The 18,294-nt window shown below is 40.9% G+C and overlaps 1 protein-coding gene across 1 annotated transcript; it reads left to right on the top strand.

Moving 5' to 3' along the window:
- The first annotated feature begins 4,208 nt into the window (after positions 1–4,208).
- slc25a47a (solute carrier family 25 member 47a) lies at positions 4,209–9,281 on the top strand. Its single transcript, XM_085133809.1, has 6 exons — positions 4,209–4,368; positions 4,916–4,959; positions 5,047–5,118; positions 7,331–7,510; positions 7,618–7,882; positions 8,154–9,281. The coding sequence occupies exons 1-6, from the start codon at positions 4,332–4,334 to the stop codon at positions 8,465–8,467; spliced, it is 912 nt and encodes a 303-aa protein (XP_084989935.1). The 5' UTR covers positions 4,209–4,331; the 3' UTR covers positions 8,468–9,281.
- The last annotated feature ends 9,013 nt before the right edge of the window (positions 9,282–18,294 follow it).

The following is an 18,294-nucleotide window of genomic DNA, read 5'->3' as shown; positions in this document are numbered from 1 at the left end:
TAAAGGGGTAGGGGTAAAGGGATCAGTTTGATGATTCAAAGTCTCACACACAAGCCGTCGAAAGGGGAGGGGCCGGCTGCTTCCAAATAGAGCACATTTCATTCATAATGTTGTAAATCCAAGCCCATTATGTATTCATGATTTGAATCCTGGGTTGTGTGATATCTCAGAAATGCACCCTAGACAAAGTAATTATGTGAGCTACGGTGTAGGTCTATTAGGTTATGTTTGTGGTGATCCTCGGGTTGAGGGATGGGTGTTCATACTGGAGTGCAAAATTAAAACCAATGGAAGATGGACAAGAAAAGTTCAAAGCCATCAGGTCCTCAGTTTAGAAAAAGGAGAAAAGAAGAGGAGGAGAAACGAGCAAAAGATACAGGTAAGCAGATGTGTGATTGGATAATGGCAGGTCATCCTGAAACAATCAGAATCAGAATACTTTATTAATCCCTAAGGAAATTATGTGGGTTATGTGGGTTGGTCCAAGAAGAAATGGTAAAAATAGCAACAGTAACAGACTAAACTCCAAACAATACATTATGTTACAGATTTTAATATTAATTAGTCATTGTCAATTGTTGATTTGTCCTGTTCTTATTGTATGACAAATTATGATGGCTGTTTGGTAGCCGTTTGCATACTATGCATACTCTCTCTCTCTCTCTCTCTTCATATGTGTGTGTGTGTGTGTACAACAGCTTAATGTTAATGTACAATACTTAATATGTTTTGTGTGTGTGGGGGGGGGGGGGGGGGGGGGCGTGTGCCAGAGGAAGTGTTCGCCCGGGGCGCCACTGCATTCACTAATGCGGTTTCTAAACTGTGATGAATTATGAATTCTGAGTGAAACTCTTCCTCTGCAGATGATCAGTTAGCTGTTTTGATCAGTCTCTGTTTTTGAGGTAGAAGGAAGGAGTCCTTGAAATTTAAAATGAAGTTGAAATGTAAATGAACGTATGAAGACACGTACCCTGAGTGGAAGGGTTTCAGTTCTATTCAGTCAGAAAAACTCCAATCATTTCAAGGTCACCAATTAATTCTGTCAAGTCTGCTGTGGCAGACGTGTGGAGTGGAACACATGGTGAAAATAATAATAAAAATGAAAGCAAAACTAAAAGGAAAAAACCTGCAAAAACATTCATTAGGCCGCAAAGGCACACAAATCCAGTAGGATTAAAATGCAAAATAATCTGATTGATGTACATTCTCTATTCTTATTATCATCATTTTTATTTATCTATTTGTCTGTATATCTATCTATTTATATCTCTAGATGGATCTGCCTACATTCACACATACACAAAGTACACAGCATGTACTTGGATATGCAAGATATTGTACACATACTCTAATTACATAATATGTAATTATGTATGTTGTTTTGTTTGTTTCAGTCTCTGCCTTGTTCCTGCCATTTGTTTTGTTGTAAGTTTGGTGTCATGTTTCACTATAAAATAAAAAAATAAACAAAAAATGTAATAAAAGAAAAGAATTGCTTTCTGTTTATTTGTTTCAAGCAGTCAAAGCGACATATTCTCAAGAGGTGGGGTATAGGTAAAATAAGTATTGAACATTTCAACAATTTTCCAAAGTGCTATTGACATGAAATTTTCACCAGATGCTGATAAAAATCCATATGATCCACACATACAAATAAATCAAACAACAGATGTCCATAAATTGATTATGTCTAATAATGAGTCACAGGGAAAAGGTATTGAACATGCTTAAAGTAATTAATTTAATACTTTGTCACAAAGCCTTTGTTGGTGATGATAGCTTAAAGACACCTCCTTATGCCTCCTTATGGAGGAACTAGTCATATGCTCTATTGGCCCATTCTTCCACACAGTCTTCAGATCTTGAAGGTTATTTGTGCCCCTTTCATAAACTCTGAGCTTTAGTTCTTTCCATAGATTTTTAGTTGGATTCAGGTGATTGGTTGGGCCATTATGACAGCTTTAATTTCTTTCTCCCAAACCAACTGAGAGTTTCCTTGCTTGTGTGTTTGGGATCATTTTTTGCTGAAACGTCCACCCTCATTTCATCCTTATCCTCCTCGTAGACGGCAGCAGATTTTTATCAAGAATGTCTCGGCACATTTTTCCATTCATCCTTCCTTCAGTGATATGATGCATGCCAGTGCTGCATATTGAAACACAACCACACACCATGATATTTCTGCCTCTAGACGTCACTGCTGGTATGGTGCTTTTGGTATGACATGCAGTTCCCTTTCTTCAGCACACTTTAAACATGATTCAACATGGTTTTTCTTTAGCAATGGAGTCTTGCATGGTGAACGTGGCACTTAAATAATTAGTACCTGCTGATTTCAGGTCTTTCTGTAGCTCTCCACATGTGGTCGTTGACTCCTGGACAACCCCACGTACACTTTGCCATCTAGACATGCATTAAAAGAACTAAAGAACATGCTGGGGAAAAAATATGAAGAGGAGAACAAGGTCAAGACTAAGCTGGAAAACTTAGAAGGAGTAGCCTGACTATGGACACATATCTTGGAGTTATTTGCAATTATGTGCTTGACAATGCAGACATGGCTACAGTAGTTTCAGTAGTGTTGCCCTTCCCTCAAGATGACACTGCTAAAAACATTGCAGCTGCTAATGATAATCACACCCTTCTCTAGTTACACAAACATCCCCTTTCTTTACTGCATTACATAAGTTTACAGAATCAACAGTCCGAATTACCAGTCAGTCCACCTTTCCAAGATTGTATTTATATAATTCATACAAACCCTATTTACACTCAGCGCAAGATTATTGAGTCACCGTTTTGATGTCTTGTGTTTTGCCACTAGATGTCATTGAAACAAAGCTTTCAAGGATAAGATAAGATAACTCTTCATTGCACAGGTCCTTCAGGGAGTGAAGAGGATGTCCCTTGACCCTTTGACGTGCCTTTTTGTGTGTCATGTTGCAGCTGAGAACCGTACAGAGATGCAACATGTCAGCACACTTTCAATGAAGCAACGGTAGAAGATGATCAGCAGCTCCATCTTCAGGTACATTATTCTGAGGATTCTCCGAAAATGTAGATGCTGTTTGTCCTTCTTTAAAACCGCTGAAGTGTTTGAGATCCATTGGAGGTCTGTGTCTATGTGCACACCCAGGAATTTAAGGCTGGAAACCCTTTCCGGGCACTCTGTGTTGATGCTGATGGGCTGCAGCACGATCGTCCTCCATCTGAAGTCGACTCAGTTTTTTTTTTGTCTTGGTGGTATTGAGGTCCAAGTTGTTGTCTGCACACCAATCCAACAGCCTCTGAACCTCAACTCTGCATGCTGCCATTGTCTGGGTGGGTACTGATGCAGTCATGTGTGTACAGAGTGTACAGTAGGGGACCTGGTACATAGCCTTGTGGAGAGCTGGTGTTAAGACTGAGGGCTGAGGACCCACTGTAATTCTCTGTACTGAGAGGAAATCTGTGATCCTGCGGCAGGTGGTAGAAGGAAGTCAGAGTCCGAAGTTTTACTATCAGTCTATCCAAGAGTATCATATTAAAAGCAGAGCTAAAGTCAGCAAAGAGCAGCCTGGCGTAGCGCCCCTGTTGTTCCATGATGACTTGAAACTTGAGTGCAGACTTTCTCATGTAGTTTTTGGTCCACACACAAATCTTTTTTACGCACACACAAATTCTTTTTACACATACAAATCCTGATTTACAAGTACAAAACTGATTTACAAGTACAAAATATTTATGACCACAATTTGAGCCCATAGACTTTCCATGCCTTTTTGCACCTCCCTTTCTTCATACGTTTAATACTTTTTCCCTGTGTCATTTCTCCTTATTACATAAAATGTGAACGTCTATGCTTTGATTTGCTTGCATGTGTGGATTGAATGAGTTGTTACTAACATAAGGTGAGAGTTTCAGGTCAGTAGCACGTTTAGAAATATATTTTCTTAGAACATTGGCGATCCGTTAAATAGTTATTGAACTCGCTGTACACACACACACACACACACACACACACACACACAGGCACACAATTTTATATATATATATTTTATTTTATATAATACATGGACAGTGTCCTACATAAAAGCGAACTGGGTTCCCATGACTCTTTTTGGCATTTATAAATGTATCAAACTCTGTGTCGCTAAGCTCAGTTTGGCCATTTTGGCTAGGTTCAGGTAAAGTCGGAAAAAACGGTTTCCCTCGTCGGCATCGGCGGTGACGTTTCACTGGTACACAAATTGACGTAACAGAGCGACACAGTCAAGGTTATGTAGCGCATTCAAGAGGCAGAATGGGCTCACATATGGCATATATTTGTCGGTCAGTCACCAAGTGACAGGATGCATTTGGCTGATTTCGTGTCTGGATCATTTGCAGGTGCCGGTTTACATTAATCTATCATTTTATAAATGAATGTAAGCTAACGTTAGCTGAGGAATTTGCTAATGAGCTAGCATGATATGAATTTGGACACCCTCTATAATAACAGCATATTAGATTAATACTAACGCTTGCTTTGATCGCTATGTTTTGCCGTAAATTGTTGAAATAAATGAGTCCTGTCCTCACTAGCTAAACCGTCTTCTGTCCTGGTAAATGTTACGATCGTAATAATCATTAACTGATATGTTAACTAGACAATTTAAAAAAGATATAACGTGCCATTATCATTATCATCATTATCCACAGCAACTTTAAATTTTCCATGTCTAGCAGTTTTATTGCCACCTATGACAGAAAATGTTTACCCTGAAAAGCCTGTCAAGGTTACTTTTTTAAATTACACAAAAAATCCGATCAGTAACTTCTCATTTCTGACCTTGCTGTCACCGTCCCCCATTTTTAAGTGTAGCAGTTAAAACTTATAACCTCAAACATGTATGTGTGTGCTATGTACTTGCACTATTTTCTTGTAAACAAACAGGGGCATGTGGAGTTGCAGTGGGCTACCCTCTGGACACTGTGAAGGTACGGGAAATGATGTGTCTCAAAGCAATACAACATACGTAATTTGTTTTTGCTTTTTTTTTTACGAGATATTCTCAATCTCTCCAGGTTCGAATACAAACACAGAAGCAGTTCACAGGTGTATATCAGTGTGTAGTGGAGACATTTTCAAAAGAAGGGGTAAGTGGAACTTCTATAGCCTAACCATAAATGCCCAGTAAAGGTGTGGGTGTGTGATCTAATTCAAGCTAATGTGACAAAATCCAGGGATTCAGGGGACCAGCTCAGCTAATAGAATTGTGGAAAAGCAGCACATGTGACAGATCAGTTTGTTACATTAAGTGTGCACAGCTACAGCTCCAGTGTTGGTGAAAATGGAACACTATAGTTTTCAGGTCATTTAAACAACATAAAATGTATCAAATATGGGCAGCTTGGGAGCGCAGTGGTTAGCACTTTTGCCTCACACCAAGAAGGTCCTGAGTTTGACTCCACCATCTAGCCAGGGCTTTTGTGTGTGGAGTTTGCATGTTCTCCTGTGTTCGTGTGGGTTCTCTCCAGGTAATATGGCTTCCTCCAATAGTGCAAACTTAGTTAGTGGGGTTAGGTTAATTGATGATTTTAAATTGAATTGACTGGCTCTCTGTGTTAGCCCTGCGGCAGACTTATTCAGGGTGTACCCTGTCTCTTGCCTTGTGATAGCTGTGATAGGTTCTAGCCCCCTGTCCTGATAAGAATAAGCATGTATCTGAATGCAAGGCTAAAAACAAATTTCAGCCTTTATTTTGGGAGCTTATAGCAACATATGCTGTCAGCCAAGACCTTTCTTTTTTTTTTATTATTATCTTTTTTATTGGGACAGCTGTTGAACATAACAGTAGTTTGCCTTTTTACACTTTCTTTGCTGTCACATTTTAACTTATAATTGAAAAATAAAGAAGACATAAAAAGAAGAGAAAAGAAAAGAAGAAGAAAAAAAAAAGAAAAAAAAAACTAGGGTTAGGAGGCAGCAGGGCAGGTAGGTTTATGTAGTACTCAGGGTTGTAACATCATATACAAAATCACACCTCATATGCTTAACATTGTCTGTCCATTTAGACCAGGGGTGTCAAACTCAAATACACAGTGGGCCAAAGTTCAAAACTGGAACAAAGTCGCGGGCTAACGTTAATATTTATTGAAATATATTTATTCCTCCAAATATAAGAATGAATCTTTTCTTATGGACTCAAACACGTTTTGCTGAATCACTGAAGATGGAACAAGCAAAGCTTAATATTAAACAATATATATATTAGCTGTTTAATACCAGTAGGCCAGCTCTAATAGTAATTTGGTATGGCTTCGCGGGCCAAATGTAATTAGGCTGTGGGCCAAATTTGGCCCGCGGGCCAGAGTTTGACACCTATGATTTAGACCATATTCCGTAGAAGGAATCCCTCTGAAGTTTAAGAGAAAATGACACTTTTTCCATCATATAGATCTCTTGTACAGAATGTATCCAGTCTTCTATCGTTGGTGGTTCAGGCTTAAGCCATCTTCTCGTAAGAGGCTTTTTACTTGCGGCCAGAAGGGTATACAGGAGTCTTCTGTCGTTGGAATTCAGTTTCTCCACTGGTACATTGCACAAAAATAAGGTCTCAAAAGTTGAAGGAAAAACAAATGAAAAAACATTTTGTAAATGATCATGGATTAGAGACCAATACTGGCGAATAACTTTACAGTCCCAAAAGATGTGGAAATGGTTAGCTCCGTCTCCCCCACATCTCCAACATTTATCACCAATTCCTCGATATCTTTGTTGAGCAGGGGTAATGAAAAATCTCATAATGCTTTTCCAGCAAAATTCACGCCAAACATTAGACCCAGTGGTAGCCCACTGTATCTTGCATGCGTGAGCCCAACACTTCTCTGTAATAGGCAAGACCTTTCTAATAAGATTACAATGGTATACATTCATATAAAAAACAAAAAAAAACTCCGGATGTTAATTGTTTACCAACTGTAATCTTAGATCATTCAAGATTGGAAATGTACGTTTAGCTTTCAAAACTACAACTGCTTAGTCATTTCCATTTTCTGTTTCCAAAAACGTTGCATCTGGAGAATGTAGCTTAAATATACTCACCACATGCAGCTATATTATTATTAACCCATTTTGAATTGAGAAGAGGTGACGTAACCCAGTGGGAAAGAAGAGGCGATGCTACAGAGTGATAAACGTTTTGAAAATGTGTTGCTGTGTGTAATTCAGCATTAGCTTTCTGTGTTAGCGTTTGATATTTTTATCAATAACATATAGGGGTTAAAGATTTACAAATAGCTGATTTCTGATTTTATTCATGGAGTTACCTGATCAGTGGTTTCTCTTTTTATTCTCTAATCTCATCAGGTGCATGGCTTCTTCAAAGGCATGTCCTTACCCATTGCCACAGTCTCTATGACGTCCTCGGTGGTGTTTGGCACGTACCGGAACTGCTTGCAGTGTCTGAGCCAGGCACGAGGAGCTTGTTGTGGTCCAAACACCAAACTGGAAGTCTTCCTGTCTGGAATGGCCAGCGGTGTAGCTCAGGTAATGGAGATTTCAATAACGTTTTGCAGTTGTACAGATTGTTTACATCAATGCTAACATGCAACATTTTTTTTTTGCTGAAGCTCTTGTGATCTGCCAACCAACAGGTATCAGTGATGTCTCCAGGTGACATCGTGAAAGTACGTCTGCAGTGTCAGACAGAGTCCAGGCGAGCATTAACCAAGACGGCCACGCCAAAGTACCACGGTCCAGTTCACTGCCTGCTAACCATCGTCAAACAGGAGGGACTCCTGGGGCTCTACAGAGGAGCTCTTCCTATCATGTTAAGAGATGGGCCATCATATGCCACTTACTTTTTGACATATGCAACTATCTGTGAATGGTTTGCAGGTGGCAATAAGAAAAAGTTAGGTAAGTTTTAAATATGTGCAAATCTTCTTGCATACTCATCTGTGTCAGCTGTATCAACACAACCAGCAGTTGTGTGGTGAATTTTACAAGAACGATTTCTATAATTTGCTATATATAATTCTATAAAATTTTTATTCTATAAAATATCTGTTTTAAATGTGGCTCCACTCCTGAAACGAATTCAAATCCCTGTAGAAAATGTTAACCCGCTCATATGAGGAGCCTAACTAGCATTTACTTGATAATAAAAGTTGTGTAATGTTTCCTCTAGATTGGTATGTTGTGATGCTGGCTGGGGGAATAGCAGGAATGGCCGGTTGGACTATAGGAACACCCATGGACGTCATCAAAGCGCGCCTTCAGATGGATGGAGCAAGGGAGACAAAGAAATATAAGGGCTTTTTACACTGCATAGCTGAGACCGCAAGAGTGGAGGGAACTGGGGTTTTCTTCAGGAGCCTAGGCATCAATTGGCTGCGTGCATTCCCTGTAAACATGGTGGTGTTTTTTACATATGAGGTTCTGACTGGTTTTTTCCAAGCTGGAGATGAAGGCGTTGACCCGCCTCAGTTAGGGTTAGAGTAATATTTGCCAACCTCAAGGCTGAGGGCTTGACATGTAATAGCATTCGACTGCTGTATGCATTTTTGTATTGCATTGCAATATTTTAAAAGAAAGATCATTTAATTGGCACTGTTACATATAATGCATGTATTACTAAGTGATACAATACATTTTTAGTGTAAAGTTTAAGTGTCAAGCTACCAAGAGTTTTTGGCATGATCCATGTGACCACTAGATGGCCTCCCTGACCAACTTGTCACATTTTGGCCTTTGTTTTTCAGCTCTGCCTAAAAGTAAGAAAACAGTCTGCAGAGTCATTAAAGGACTTTTGTCAGTGACCGTATATTTGACTTTATTCAAGACCGTTGAGGTCTTCAGCTTAAAATGAGCCGCAGTACGCACAGTTTACAGCAATCATGTTACCTGTCCATGCCATGTATATATTTTTAGTTAGTGCATTTTTATTTTTATTTTTTTGCTGTTTCCAATAATGTTACATGTGGAGAATGTGACTTAAATATACTGAACATTTGAACTAAATTATTTATTAATTGAATGACTTTTTAAAAATAGACTCAGGATTACTTTCTGCATATCACCAAATAGGACTTTATGAGTCCTATTTAAATCTTTAAAACAAGTTATCTGTTTCTATAATATAATATTGGAGCCTATCTACATTAACTCATACATTTCTGTTTTTCTCGATTTCCCCTTTCTTTCTCATTTCTGAAAATACAGCACAATTTAACTCCTGCTGGCTATGGTTTTATTTTGAGGTCTTGTGGGTGCACAGAAAAATCAGGGATCTTCAAACACTAGGAATGTTGCAAATGATGTATCTCCAGCAATGTGTTTGTACAGGTATTATGAGAATGTTCAATGTGCTTTCCACAATAAAGGAAGTTTGCAGAAAATTTGTTTTAAGTGTTGCGTCAGTCTCCTCATTAATGCTAGTAATTAATTTCATAATTAAATGTTAAAAGTAAGCGAAAGCAATTATTGCTCTGTCGCTCTGGTTTATTTACCTGTTCAAAATGTTGCTGAATTATTTAGTTATATTTTTTTTTTTTTGGGGGGGGGGAACAAAAACACACATATATTCTCACCTATAAGTAAAGATATGTCTCTACAAGTGGATATTTTCCAACTACTACACTCTAACAAGACTAGATGTCAGATGTCAATATGCATAAATATTTAAAGATGTGTACTATAAATACTGTCAGTTATAACAGGAAACCAATTCAAATAAACAACTATCCAAATGAATAAAGTTACCATAAGTATTAAAAATTTGATTGAATTAGATTGTGGATAAATGGTTCATGTTACGTTTCTTCCACTGAAAACGCTACATCCAGATGAACAGAATCAACTTTTGGAGACATCCTGTCCAAACTGTGTCTCGCCATTAAACAAACACTCATGTACCTAAAAAAAAAAAAAGCTGTAAATTAGCCTTTAATTTTATTCAAACTTAGAGGAAGCTTGATATTTATTACAATAATTATATATTGGCATTATTAAATTGAAACGAAATTCATGCTTGAATGGACAAAAGAATGAACTTTGCATGCAAGGCACACTAACACAGCTTTTTAAATGTCCCCAGTTACTTGACAGAGTTCAAGTTTTTCAGTATGAGCTGTTCTTGAATTGGACACATTTAGCATCTACCAAATAATTATCTAGAGACCTATACTACCAATTTAAACAATGCTTACTTGCTATTATTGACCACAAAGTGTGGCATAAAAATATCCCCCAAGCTACAACCAGTCTTGCCTGTTTATACAAGGCAGGATGGAGTCATGTTTCGTGTTGTTCATGCACATTCTGACCCTATCATCCTAATCAGTGGTTGATCAGTGGTTGTTGATCAATGGTCATGAGAATTTGCATATTAATGATCAAGGAACTGACCGCCGAGCCCATTGTTTCTTCAATGGTGCTAGTTTTAGACATTATGGAAATGTACAAAGAGCTTGGACAGAAAAGTGTCTGGACTTAAGTTGATTGAAGATGCTTCACCTCTCACCTGAGCAGCTTTATCAGTTCTAAGGTCAAATGGTGGAGACTCCAACATTTAAGCCCTATGGGAGAGTCCCCCCAAAAGGGACATGGACCCCCTAATGATCCTCTAGTTCAATTCCCTCACAAATTGGTACAGCAGCTGCACTGCAACCAATAAATTAAGGTCTGTAGATGTTCTTGAGTTTTAGTCAGAGAAAAGGAAAAATTAAAAGCAGGCGAGAATCAAACCTTCCTACCAAGAACCCCATGTCACAGAGTTACATCCATTTCAAAAGCTTCTTGAATGCAGCTGGCACCTCTTCTATTCCCTTCAAAACTGAGTTAGGGGTATAAACAACACTATTGTTTGATGAAATGATTGGCTCAGTCAGGGCGATCGTGGCTCAAGAGTTGGGAGTTTGCCTTGTAATCGGAAGTTTGCCGGTTCGGCTTGGACAGTCTCGTCATTGTGTCCTTGGGCAAGACACTTCACCCCTTGCCTACTGGTGGTGGTCAGAGGGCCCGGTGGCGCCAATGTCCGGCAGCCTCGCCTCTGTCAGTGCGCCTCAGGATGGCTGTGGCTACAATGTAGCTTGCCATCACCAGTGTGTGAATGGGTGGATGACTGGTTGTGTAAAGTGCTTTGGGGTCCTTAGGGACTTGAAAAGCGCTATACAAATACAGGCCATTATCCCGCAAGTAATATCAAGTGGAATCCTGAAAGCATTTTAAGAGCTGAATGAATGACCACGTCGAGCAGCCCACAGACACTATTTCTGCAATAACGCCATTAATCATTCTCTCACTCTCCTTCTCTCTCAGGGTGCTTGTTGTGTGAACTGCTAATTATTCCACATGAAGTATGTGTTAAAGTGACGGTTTCATCTGTTTTACATCTGTAAATGTGTGTGGCTCATGCGTATCCACAATGGGTGCAATAAAGGCCTATTAGAACTCAACTGTAATGATTTAATCGCAGTACGAATGACAGATTTATTCAGTGAATAAAGTGAGATCATGCTGGGTGAGACCCCAGGAGTTCTGTTTTCACTTGGGCAGACCTTTGGTTTACATCCTGCAAACAAATGAACAAATAAAACACAGACATGCTTTCCTGTTGTGAAACTGCATGCATGTATTTACAGACAAGTCATTACACTGCCTACAAAATCCAGTCTTAAACATGGTTGATAACCAGAAAAGTTTGCAGCCTCCGTTAAAAATGACCTAACATAGCAATTATGCAAAGTTATGTGTAGTTCAATGCCTTTGATCGGCCACGGGTGAAGAGTTTGGCCAAACATAAAAGAAGGTTTTCTCAGTCTATAAGCCTTTATCTCAGTTCCAAGCCAGAGTGGGGATTCATAAACCAGGCGTTTCCACAATGAGATGATTGCTAAAATTCTAGGAACTGCCTTTCGTACTGTGAAACAAGAAAACCAGTCATGTTGTCTTTGTTAGCTGCTTTTAATTAAACCAGGCATTTTCCCCTCATGCAAAAACAACACACAATTATGCAAGGATTTAAAGATCTCCTTCAGTAAAGCTAGGCTGAATACTGAGTGACACCTTTTTCTTCTTCTTTTTGTGTTGCTATCTTTCAACCGCATTGAAGGATGCAGGCTTAGGATATGCTGACATGACTCGATTATCGTATTTGTCAGTGATTAAAAGAAGATGTTTCTAACCTGGATTTTCCATTTTTGGATGGCACAGAAGATAGCATAACTTCTTATGCACAAAGCAGAGCATGCAAAGAGAATATTGTCCTGCTGCCACTTTACAAAGCTAATCGGTGAGTTAAGTTCTAACACATGACTCATGGCAAAGGAGAATTTCATGTATTTTAACTATATCAGAGCACATGTTATGTTTCTATGCTGAATATTCAAGAATCATAGGAGCATGGTTTGTTTTTATTACTAGAACCAAATTATTAAGCAGCAAGTTTACTTTAATAGAATAAAGTGAATTGTTTCGAAGCAAAATCTTAGGAACTTCCAAAGGGCTGTAGAAGTAATGCCTAAGTGCAATGATTAATCAGCCAGTTGTGTGGGTGATTCATTAAATGATGCGTGTTCGCAAAATGTCTTGAAAGCTTCATTTTGTTGTCAGAAATGGTCCTTGGTAACTACCACTTGGGCCCCCTTTAACCAATTGCTGTTTGGGTTATTTTGGGAGCTCTGCGCTCCCCTGTTAGTGACGTGTGCTGCTGGGTAAATTTGCAGCTCCGGCGGCCTGGGCCTGCAACCTCAGATGGCATCAATCGGGAGGAAATAGAGGGGTGGGAGGGATGAGAAGAAAGGGTAAGAGCAAAGATACTAGAACGAGAGGAGGTGGACCGAAAAAACTAAAAAATACAAATACTGTGAGATGAGCCGAGGACAAGAGAGGGATGTTAAGTGAGATGCAGTTCAAAATGGGGAAAAAATACAGTACACAAGATAATTAATCAGACAGAAACACTTTGGAAAAAACTAAATTATTTTTAATTGAATCTGAGTCATTTTAAATTAAGCGTTGGTGAAATTCTGTTTGCATGAAAGGGAAGAGATGAAGAACGCATTCATGAGGAAAAATCAACTGCTCTCAATTCTTGATGACTAACAAGTGCAGGGAAGAGTCGGGCGCAATGATGGAGGTGGAGGAGTGGGGGCGCTATTGTACTTCTTATTTGTTTGGAAGAAAGGATATACTGAATAAATCCCCTTGATGTTCAGCGCAAATTCTGTCTTAAATCATGCCTTTCAAGATCCATTTGTGGTACTTTTGCTTTGTTTCTTGCACTGGGTAGACTGGGTAATTGAAACTGCATTTAAATGAGAAAGTTTTCACAATCCTTTTGCTAAAAAGTAGACAAGGAGAGTATTGTATATTGTTTAGCGAGTTCTTTAGGTTTGAAATTGATTTTAATTCATGACAGTAGTACAACAGATACTTCCACTGGCCTTACATTAGTGTCCTGCATCACCTTCACCATCAGATACTTTTATCTTAAAGAGGGATGAACAGCAGTCCGTAATAAACATAACCATCTAACATTTTTCTTCTTTGACTTTTCCAACAGCAATACTGGAAGCAGCTCTAGAAAGTGCATATAAATAGCAGAGAAGTTCATAGAGTAGATGACAGGAGACCCAATATTGCTCCTTGGAGGACACCTTTCTTTTGTTTGATTTGGCAAGAAATCACAAAAACCATAAATTTTACAAGTGTGGAGGAACTTTTAACAGTAGTAGGTCAAAGATTAAATCCTGGTAGTTATAATGGACAAAAAAGGTTTGTGTTAAAGAATGATTCTAGGATTATAGTGAAACAGCAATGACATCATCAGATATTTAGGCCACTAGTGTTACCATACCTTTACAAAAAAATACAACTTTATCTGATTTCCACAATGAGACAATTATCCCCAAACAGAGTTTCAGTCAGTCACGCAATTGTTGTAGACATTATAATTAATCAGTGGTTGAAGTTTGTTTTAATTCCTTTCAAAAAAATTGCCAGTTAAAGCAAAGATTTCTCATTCCTTTAGTCATTTCAGTTTGGATATCTGTTGAAATCAGTTCAATCAGAAACATAAATTCAGAGGATCGATAAGTCGACCATAAATACCTTATCTCCTCCAGAGCTTCACTAATTGCAGAGGTGGGGCAATAAACACCCATAATCGCATTCCCTCGAGCACAGATGTCCTCAGTAACCTATTCAAATTCCTCAGGCTCTGGGAATCAGTACACAGCCCCCTTTCTCCCTTCTGTTCCATCAAAACACAGCTACTGTCATTTAAAGCACTGGCACAGAGCCAGCTTTCCATGCAGATAAACATCTGGTGCTGTTTTGTTTAACATCACATGCTTAAATTCCTCTTTTTTATGCAACAGTATAAAAGTGAGTTAGAATTAGTTACACCAGGAAGCGTGGGTTAAATGTCATTCCACCCATTTCCTAGAAATATTTGTACGCGGATTTCGTAGCATTGTAAAATCTTACATGAAGAATGTTCATACTTGTTGGTCCCACCATCCCCCCTCTTTTTTTAACCGAGAAGTTTTCGCTACTGAAGTTTTGCTAATGTTTAACAGATTCATTATAAGATCGTTGCATTTAATTTTTTTATTCGAATATCTTTGTAGGTATACAGAAGCCCACTTTTTTAGCGACAGCCAGTCCTGTGTTTGATATGAAATTTTGAGTTACTTAATGCAAGTTTATCATATTAATTGATCAACAGAAACCCCCTCTGAAAACCGCTAAGGCGAAACAAGGGGGGTTTCTACAACTGCCTTTTTGACAAAAGGATAGCAGTAAGCAGGAGAAACTTTACAAGGTGATAGAGAGATGGGAAAAGGAGTTGGCAGAGCTGAATGTGATTTCAGTCACTAAGCATGTTAACAGGTAAATCATCTATTACCTACCATCTTGGCCAATGTGATGCAGAGGATTTAGGGTGTGAAGAAGTTCTCGTTAACCCCTTTAGCATGTTAGCAAAAAAAGCTTTGATGATGGAGAGTGGACATCAGCTGCAGTGTCTGCTGGCAATGCAAATTGAGCCTGTTCAGATTAGCATCTCTGTTGAATGAATCAGCACAGTGTAAGAAGTTGTTTTTCAGTATTTTTCAGTAATATTTTTAACCCCACTCCATGCCCAGCTGATACATGCAGTTAATCATGACACACAATGCTAAGGCCTTTTCTTTCTGTTGAGATTTCATTTAATATATTTAGAATGTTTTTTCAATCAATCAGCTGTTTTCAGATATATGTGGTGTCACGAAAGCCACTACAAATACGATGTTACAGAACATAAATCCATTGCTGGAGATCGAACAGATGTAAAGTACTTGATATAAGCTCAGTTTTGAACATTTCCAACAGTAATATTAATCCGTATAACACTAATGATGCATATTCTTCTGTAGAATGGGCATTTACTTTTGATATGTTGTGTACAACTTGCCAGCAACCCATTTGGATGTGTAGTGAGGTGTTTTTATACTGTTTTATTGATGTCACAGGATGAGTGTGTGAAAGTAAAATTAATTTAACCAAATGACTGTCTGTAGGGCACTTGAAAAAACAGGAAGAAAACATTTTGCAAGAGAAGAAAATTAGTAGGGAAAGATGGAGAAAAATAAAGAGAGAAACAGCAGAAAGCAACAGACAAGGGGAGGGAGAAGAAAACTGATAAGATATAGGAGTAAGGGTGGGTGAAGAGAACTGTCATGCAGTTCTTTTTTTTTTTTTTTTTTTTTTTTTTTTCGCCTGTCCCATTTGGTTCTTTAGCCGTCAGAATTGTTGTCTGAAGACCAACAAGGATACCCAATGGATTTATTTTGCCAAATGGATCATCATGGCATTGCCGTATTGGTCCATTTGATCGACCTTTGTTTTTATTATTTATTTTATTTTCAGTTGTTACAGACGGGACAGACATGAGTGAGGGATAGGAAAGGGAGAAAGAAAGAGGAAGGAAAAGAAAAACAGAAGGGGAGAGGGACAGTGAGAAAGGGGGGAAGAAAAAATATCTCCGGGATCACCTGTTGAGAGAAAAAGAATAGAAAACAAGCAAAAAAAACAAAACAAAACAATGCAACATACTATACACAACACCATCGCATTAATCTAGCTAAGTGAAAACAGCAGTAAATACTAAATATTGAATGTTGTTGTGCAGCACGCAGGACAGACAGCGCACAATGTGCTTTGAAGTAGCAGCCAAGAAAGGTGTGATTTAAGTCTACGAATAGTGAACACCCATGTGCACACCTGTGTGGATCGGCGCGCTTGTATTCAAATGGTTTCCCCATGTAATGGTCTGCTAGAGGATGTAGAGAGCCATAGCCCCGTCCCCCAGGGCATGAAGCAGGCATGGAGGAGATCCAGGCCCCAGACATCCAGAGGCCCCAGAGTGCAAGAGCCCAAGGAGGACCACCGGAGGGGCATCCGTGCCACCTTCATGGGAAGGGCTGAGGATCCCCAGATGAGGGGTCACCCAGTAGCCACCGGGCAGAAGCTAGAGGGGGCTGCACCGGCGTGCCCGCCGGCTCTGCCGGCAGCCAGCTGTGCCAGAGTGAACCGAGCCGCAGGCACAGAGGCCGGAGGCCCGAGGGCCCCCCGCGCCCCGGAAGAGGCCTGACCGAGCAGCAGGCGCCAGGCCCCGCCAAGTAGTCACCGGGAGTGAGCTGGTACATACCTGAGCGCCCAGCCCCGGACACCAAGAACCACCAACGCACCGACCCCTGAGGGCATCAGTCACCGGCAGGGAGTGTGGTGAGGGGAGATAGGCCTCCACACTTTGGAGGGCCTTGGAGTTCCCAGAGAGGTGAAGTCTAAGACCCGACCTGACATATAGACACAGACAAACAGGCACACACAGACACAGACATGCATTCCCACCCTCATGCACACATATACAAACACTCAGCACTCACCCAACGCAGGAATAAACGTAAATGGACATGTACACACAATCACACTCCCCAAACATACTCTATATCCCGGGTCCAGGTATCCTCACCCCCAGAGATGGAAACGGCACCCAGACCCAAGAGATGTTACCCTTCCCTCCGGGGTGGAGGCAAGCAGACCGCCCCAGGCTCCGCAGCAGCAGGGAGGCCAATCGGACAGCCAGCATCTCTTCCCAGCCCCCCCGCCCCGATGGCTAGCAGAGAACAGGGGTGTGTTTAAGACCCCATACCTCCCTCCTCCCGCTCAAGTGTAGTGTTGCTGCGTGTTGCTCTAAAGTGTATTTAAAACAAGGGAGAGCATGGTGCTGCTGCCAGAGAGCAGCAGGTGATAGCACGGCCCCTCCCGAGAACCCTCAATGTCTACATGGATTTAAAATTGAGAGGTGGGCACCGGCGCCAGAGGCAGGTTTGAATACACAGACCGTCTACTGGACGCCGTTAACGTGCCCACCCTCAAGGCCCTATATATATATATATATATATGTGTGTGTTATGAGAGTGTAAGTAATGTGGATGTCTAAGTTGTGAGATAAAATTGAGGCACAGGTGGCCAGAAGAGGACAGAGGGGGGGGGAATGTCTCCCCTGCACCCTGGTGACACACCCGCACCCCAAAGCCCTACCTGTGTGGGTGGGTGTGGTGGAGCGTGAAGAGGGAGGCAGACGGGGATGGGGAGGAAAAGAAGGGAGGGGAGGGTGTCCCTCCCTAGGGCCAGCTCCCCCGCTGACCCCAATATGCACCCCCGTCCCCTGGTATCCACCAAGGCAAGGGAGCCCAGGCCCATCCAGACCGGGGCCTACGGCAGCAACACCGCCAAGCCCCACAGGACCCGGGGCAGCCCACTCTACCCCACCGCAGAGGAAACTGTACCCACCCCAACATTCAATCATCTCCCAGACTACACAAGACACAGACACCCAGGTTAAGTTTATTCTCCACCTCTCCTATGTCTCTCCCCCACCTGCAGAGTGGACTCCTGCAAAGATGGAACAACCTCCCTGCCAGTTCAAGAGCCCCCCGGTTAGGCCGATGCACAAGAGGCCCCCTGCGCCAGGGCTGAGCCCCCGTGCACCCACCCGCCCACAACCTCGGCGACACACCGACGAGGACCGAAGCCCCCAAGGCCCAGCCAGAGCCCCAGCACGGAGGCGAAGCACCCCCGAACCCCAAACCCCCACTGTCATGCAGTTCTAGAAGAGAGCCTTACAGCAGCCTTAGTGTTGGCATCTCTGATCATTTACTCACTCTGACAGCTTGGCGTCATGGTAGAGGGTTCAGACCAGGTCAGTCATCAGATGACAGATTATATTCAAAGCACATGTTGACCCAGATATTGGCCGTGGATAAATTCCACACCCCCTT

This window comes from Neolamprologus multifasciatus, chromosome 15 (genome assembly GCF_963576455.1).
Source record: "Neolamprologus multifasciatus chromosome 15, fNeoMul1.2, whole genome shotgun sequence".
NCBI classification, from domain to species: Eukaryota; Metazoa; Chordata; class Actinopteri; order Cichliformes; family Cichlidae; genus Neolamprologus; species Neolamprologus multifasciatus.
This window is presented reverse-complemented; position numbering and strand designations above follow the sequence as displayed.

Bases quoted from the DNA above. Each gene is read 5' to 3' on its own strand.
- slc25a47a (XM_085133809.1), top strand. From the start codon at position 4,332: ATGCATTTGGCTGATTTCGTGTCTGGATCATTTGCAG. The intron at 4,369-4,915 runs GTGCCGGTTTAC...GTAAACAAACAG, and splicing joins CGTGTCTGGATCATTTGCAG to GGGCATGTGGAGTTGCAGTG. The intron at 4,960-5,046 runs GTACGGGAAATG...CAATCTCTCCAG, and splicing joins ACCCTCTGGACACTGTGAAG to GTTCGAATACAAACACAGAA.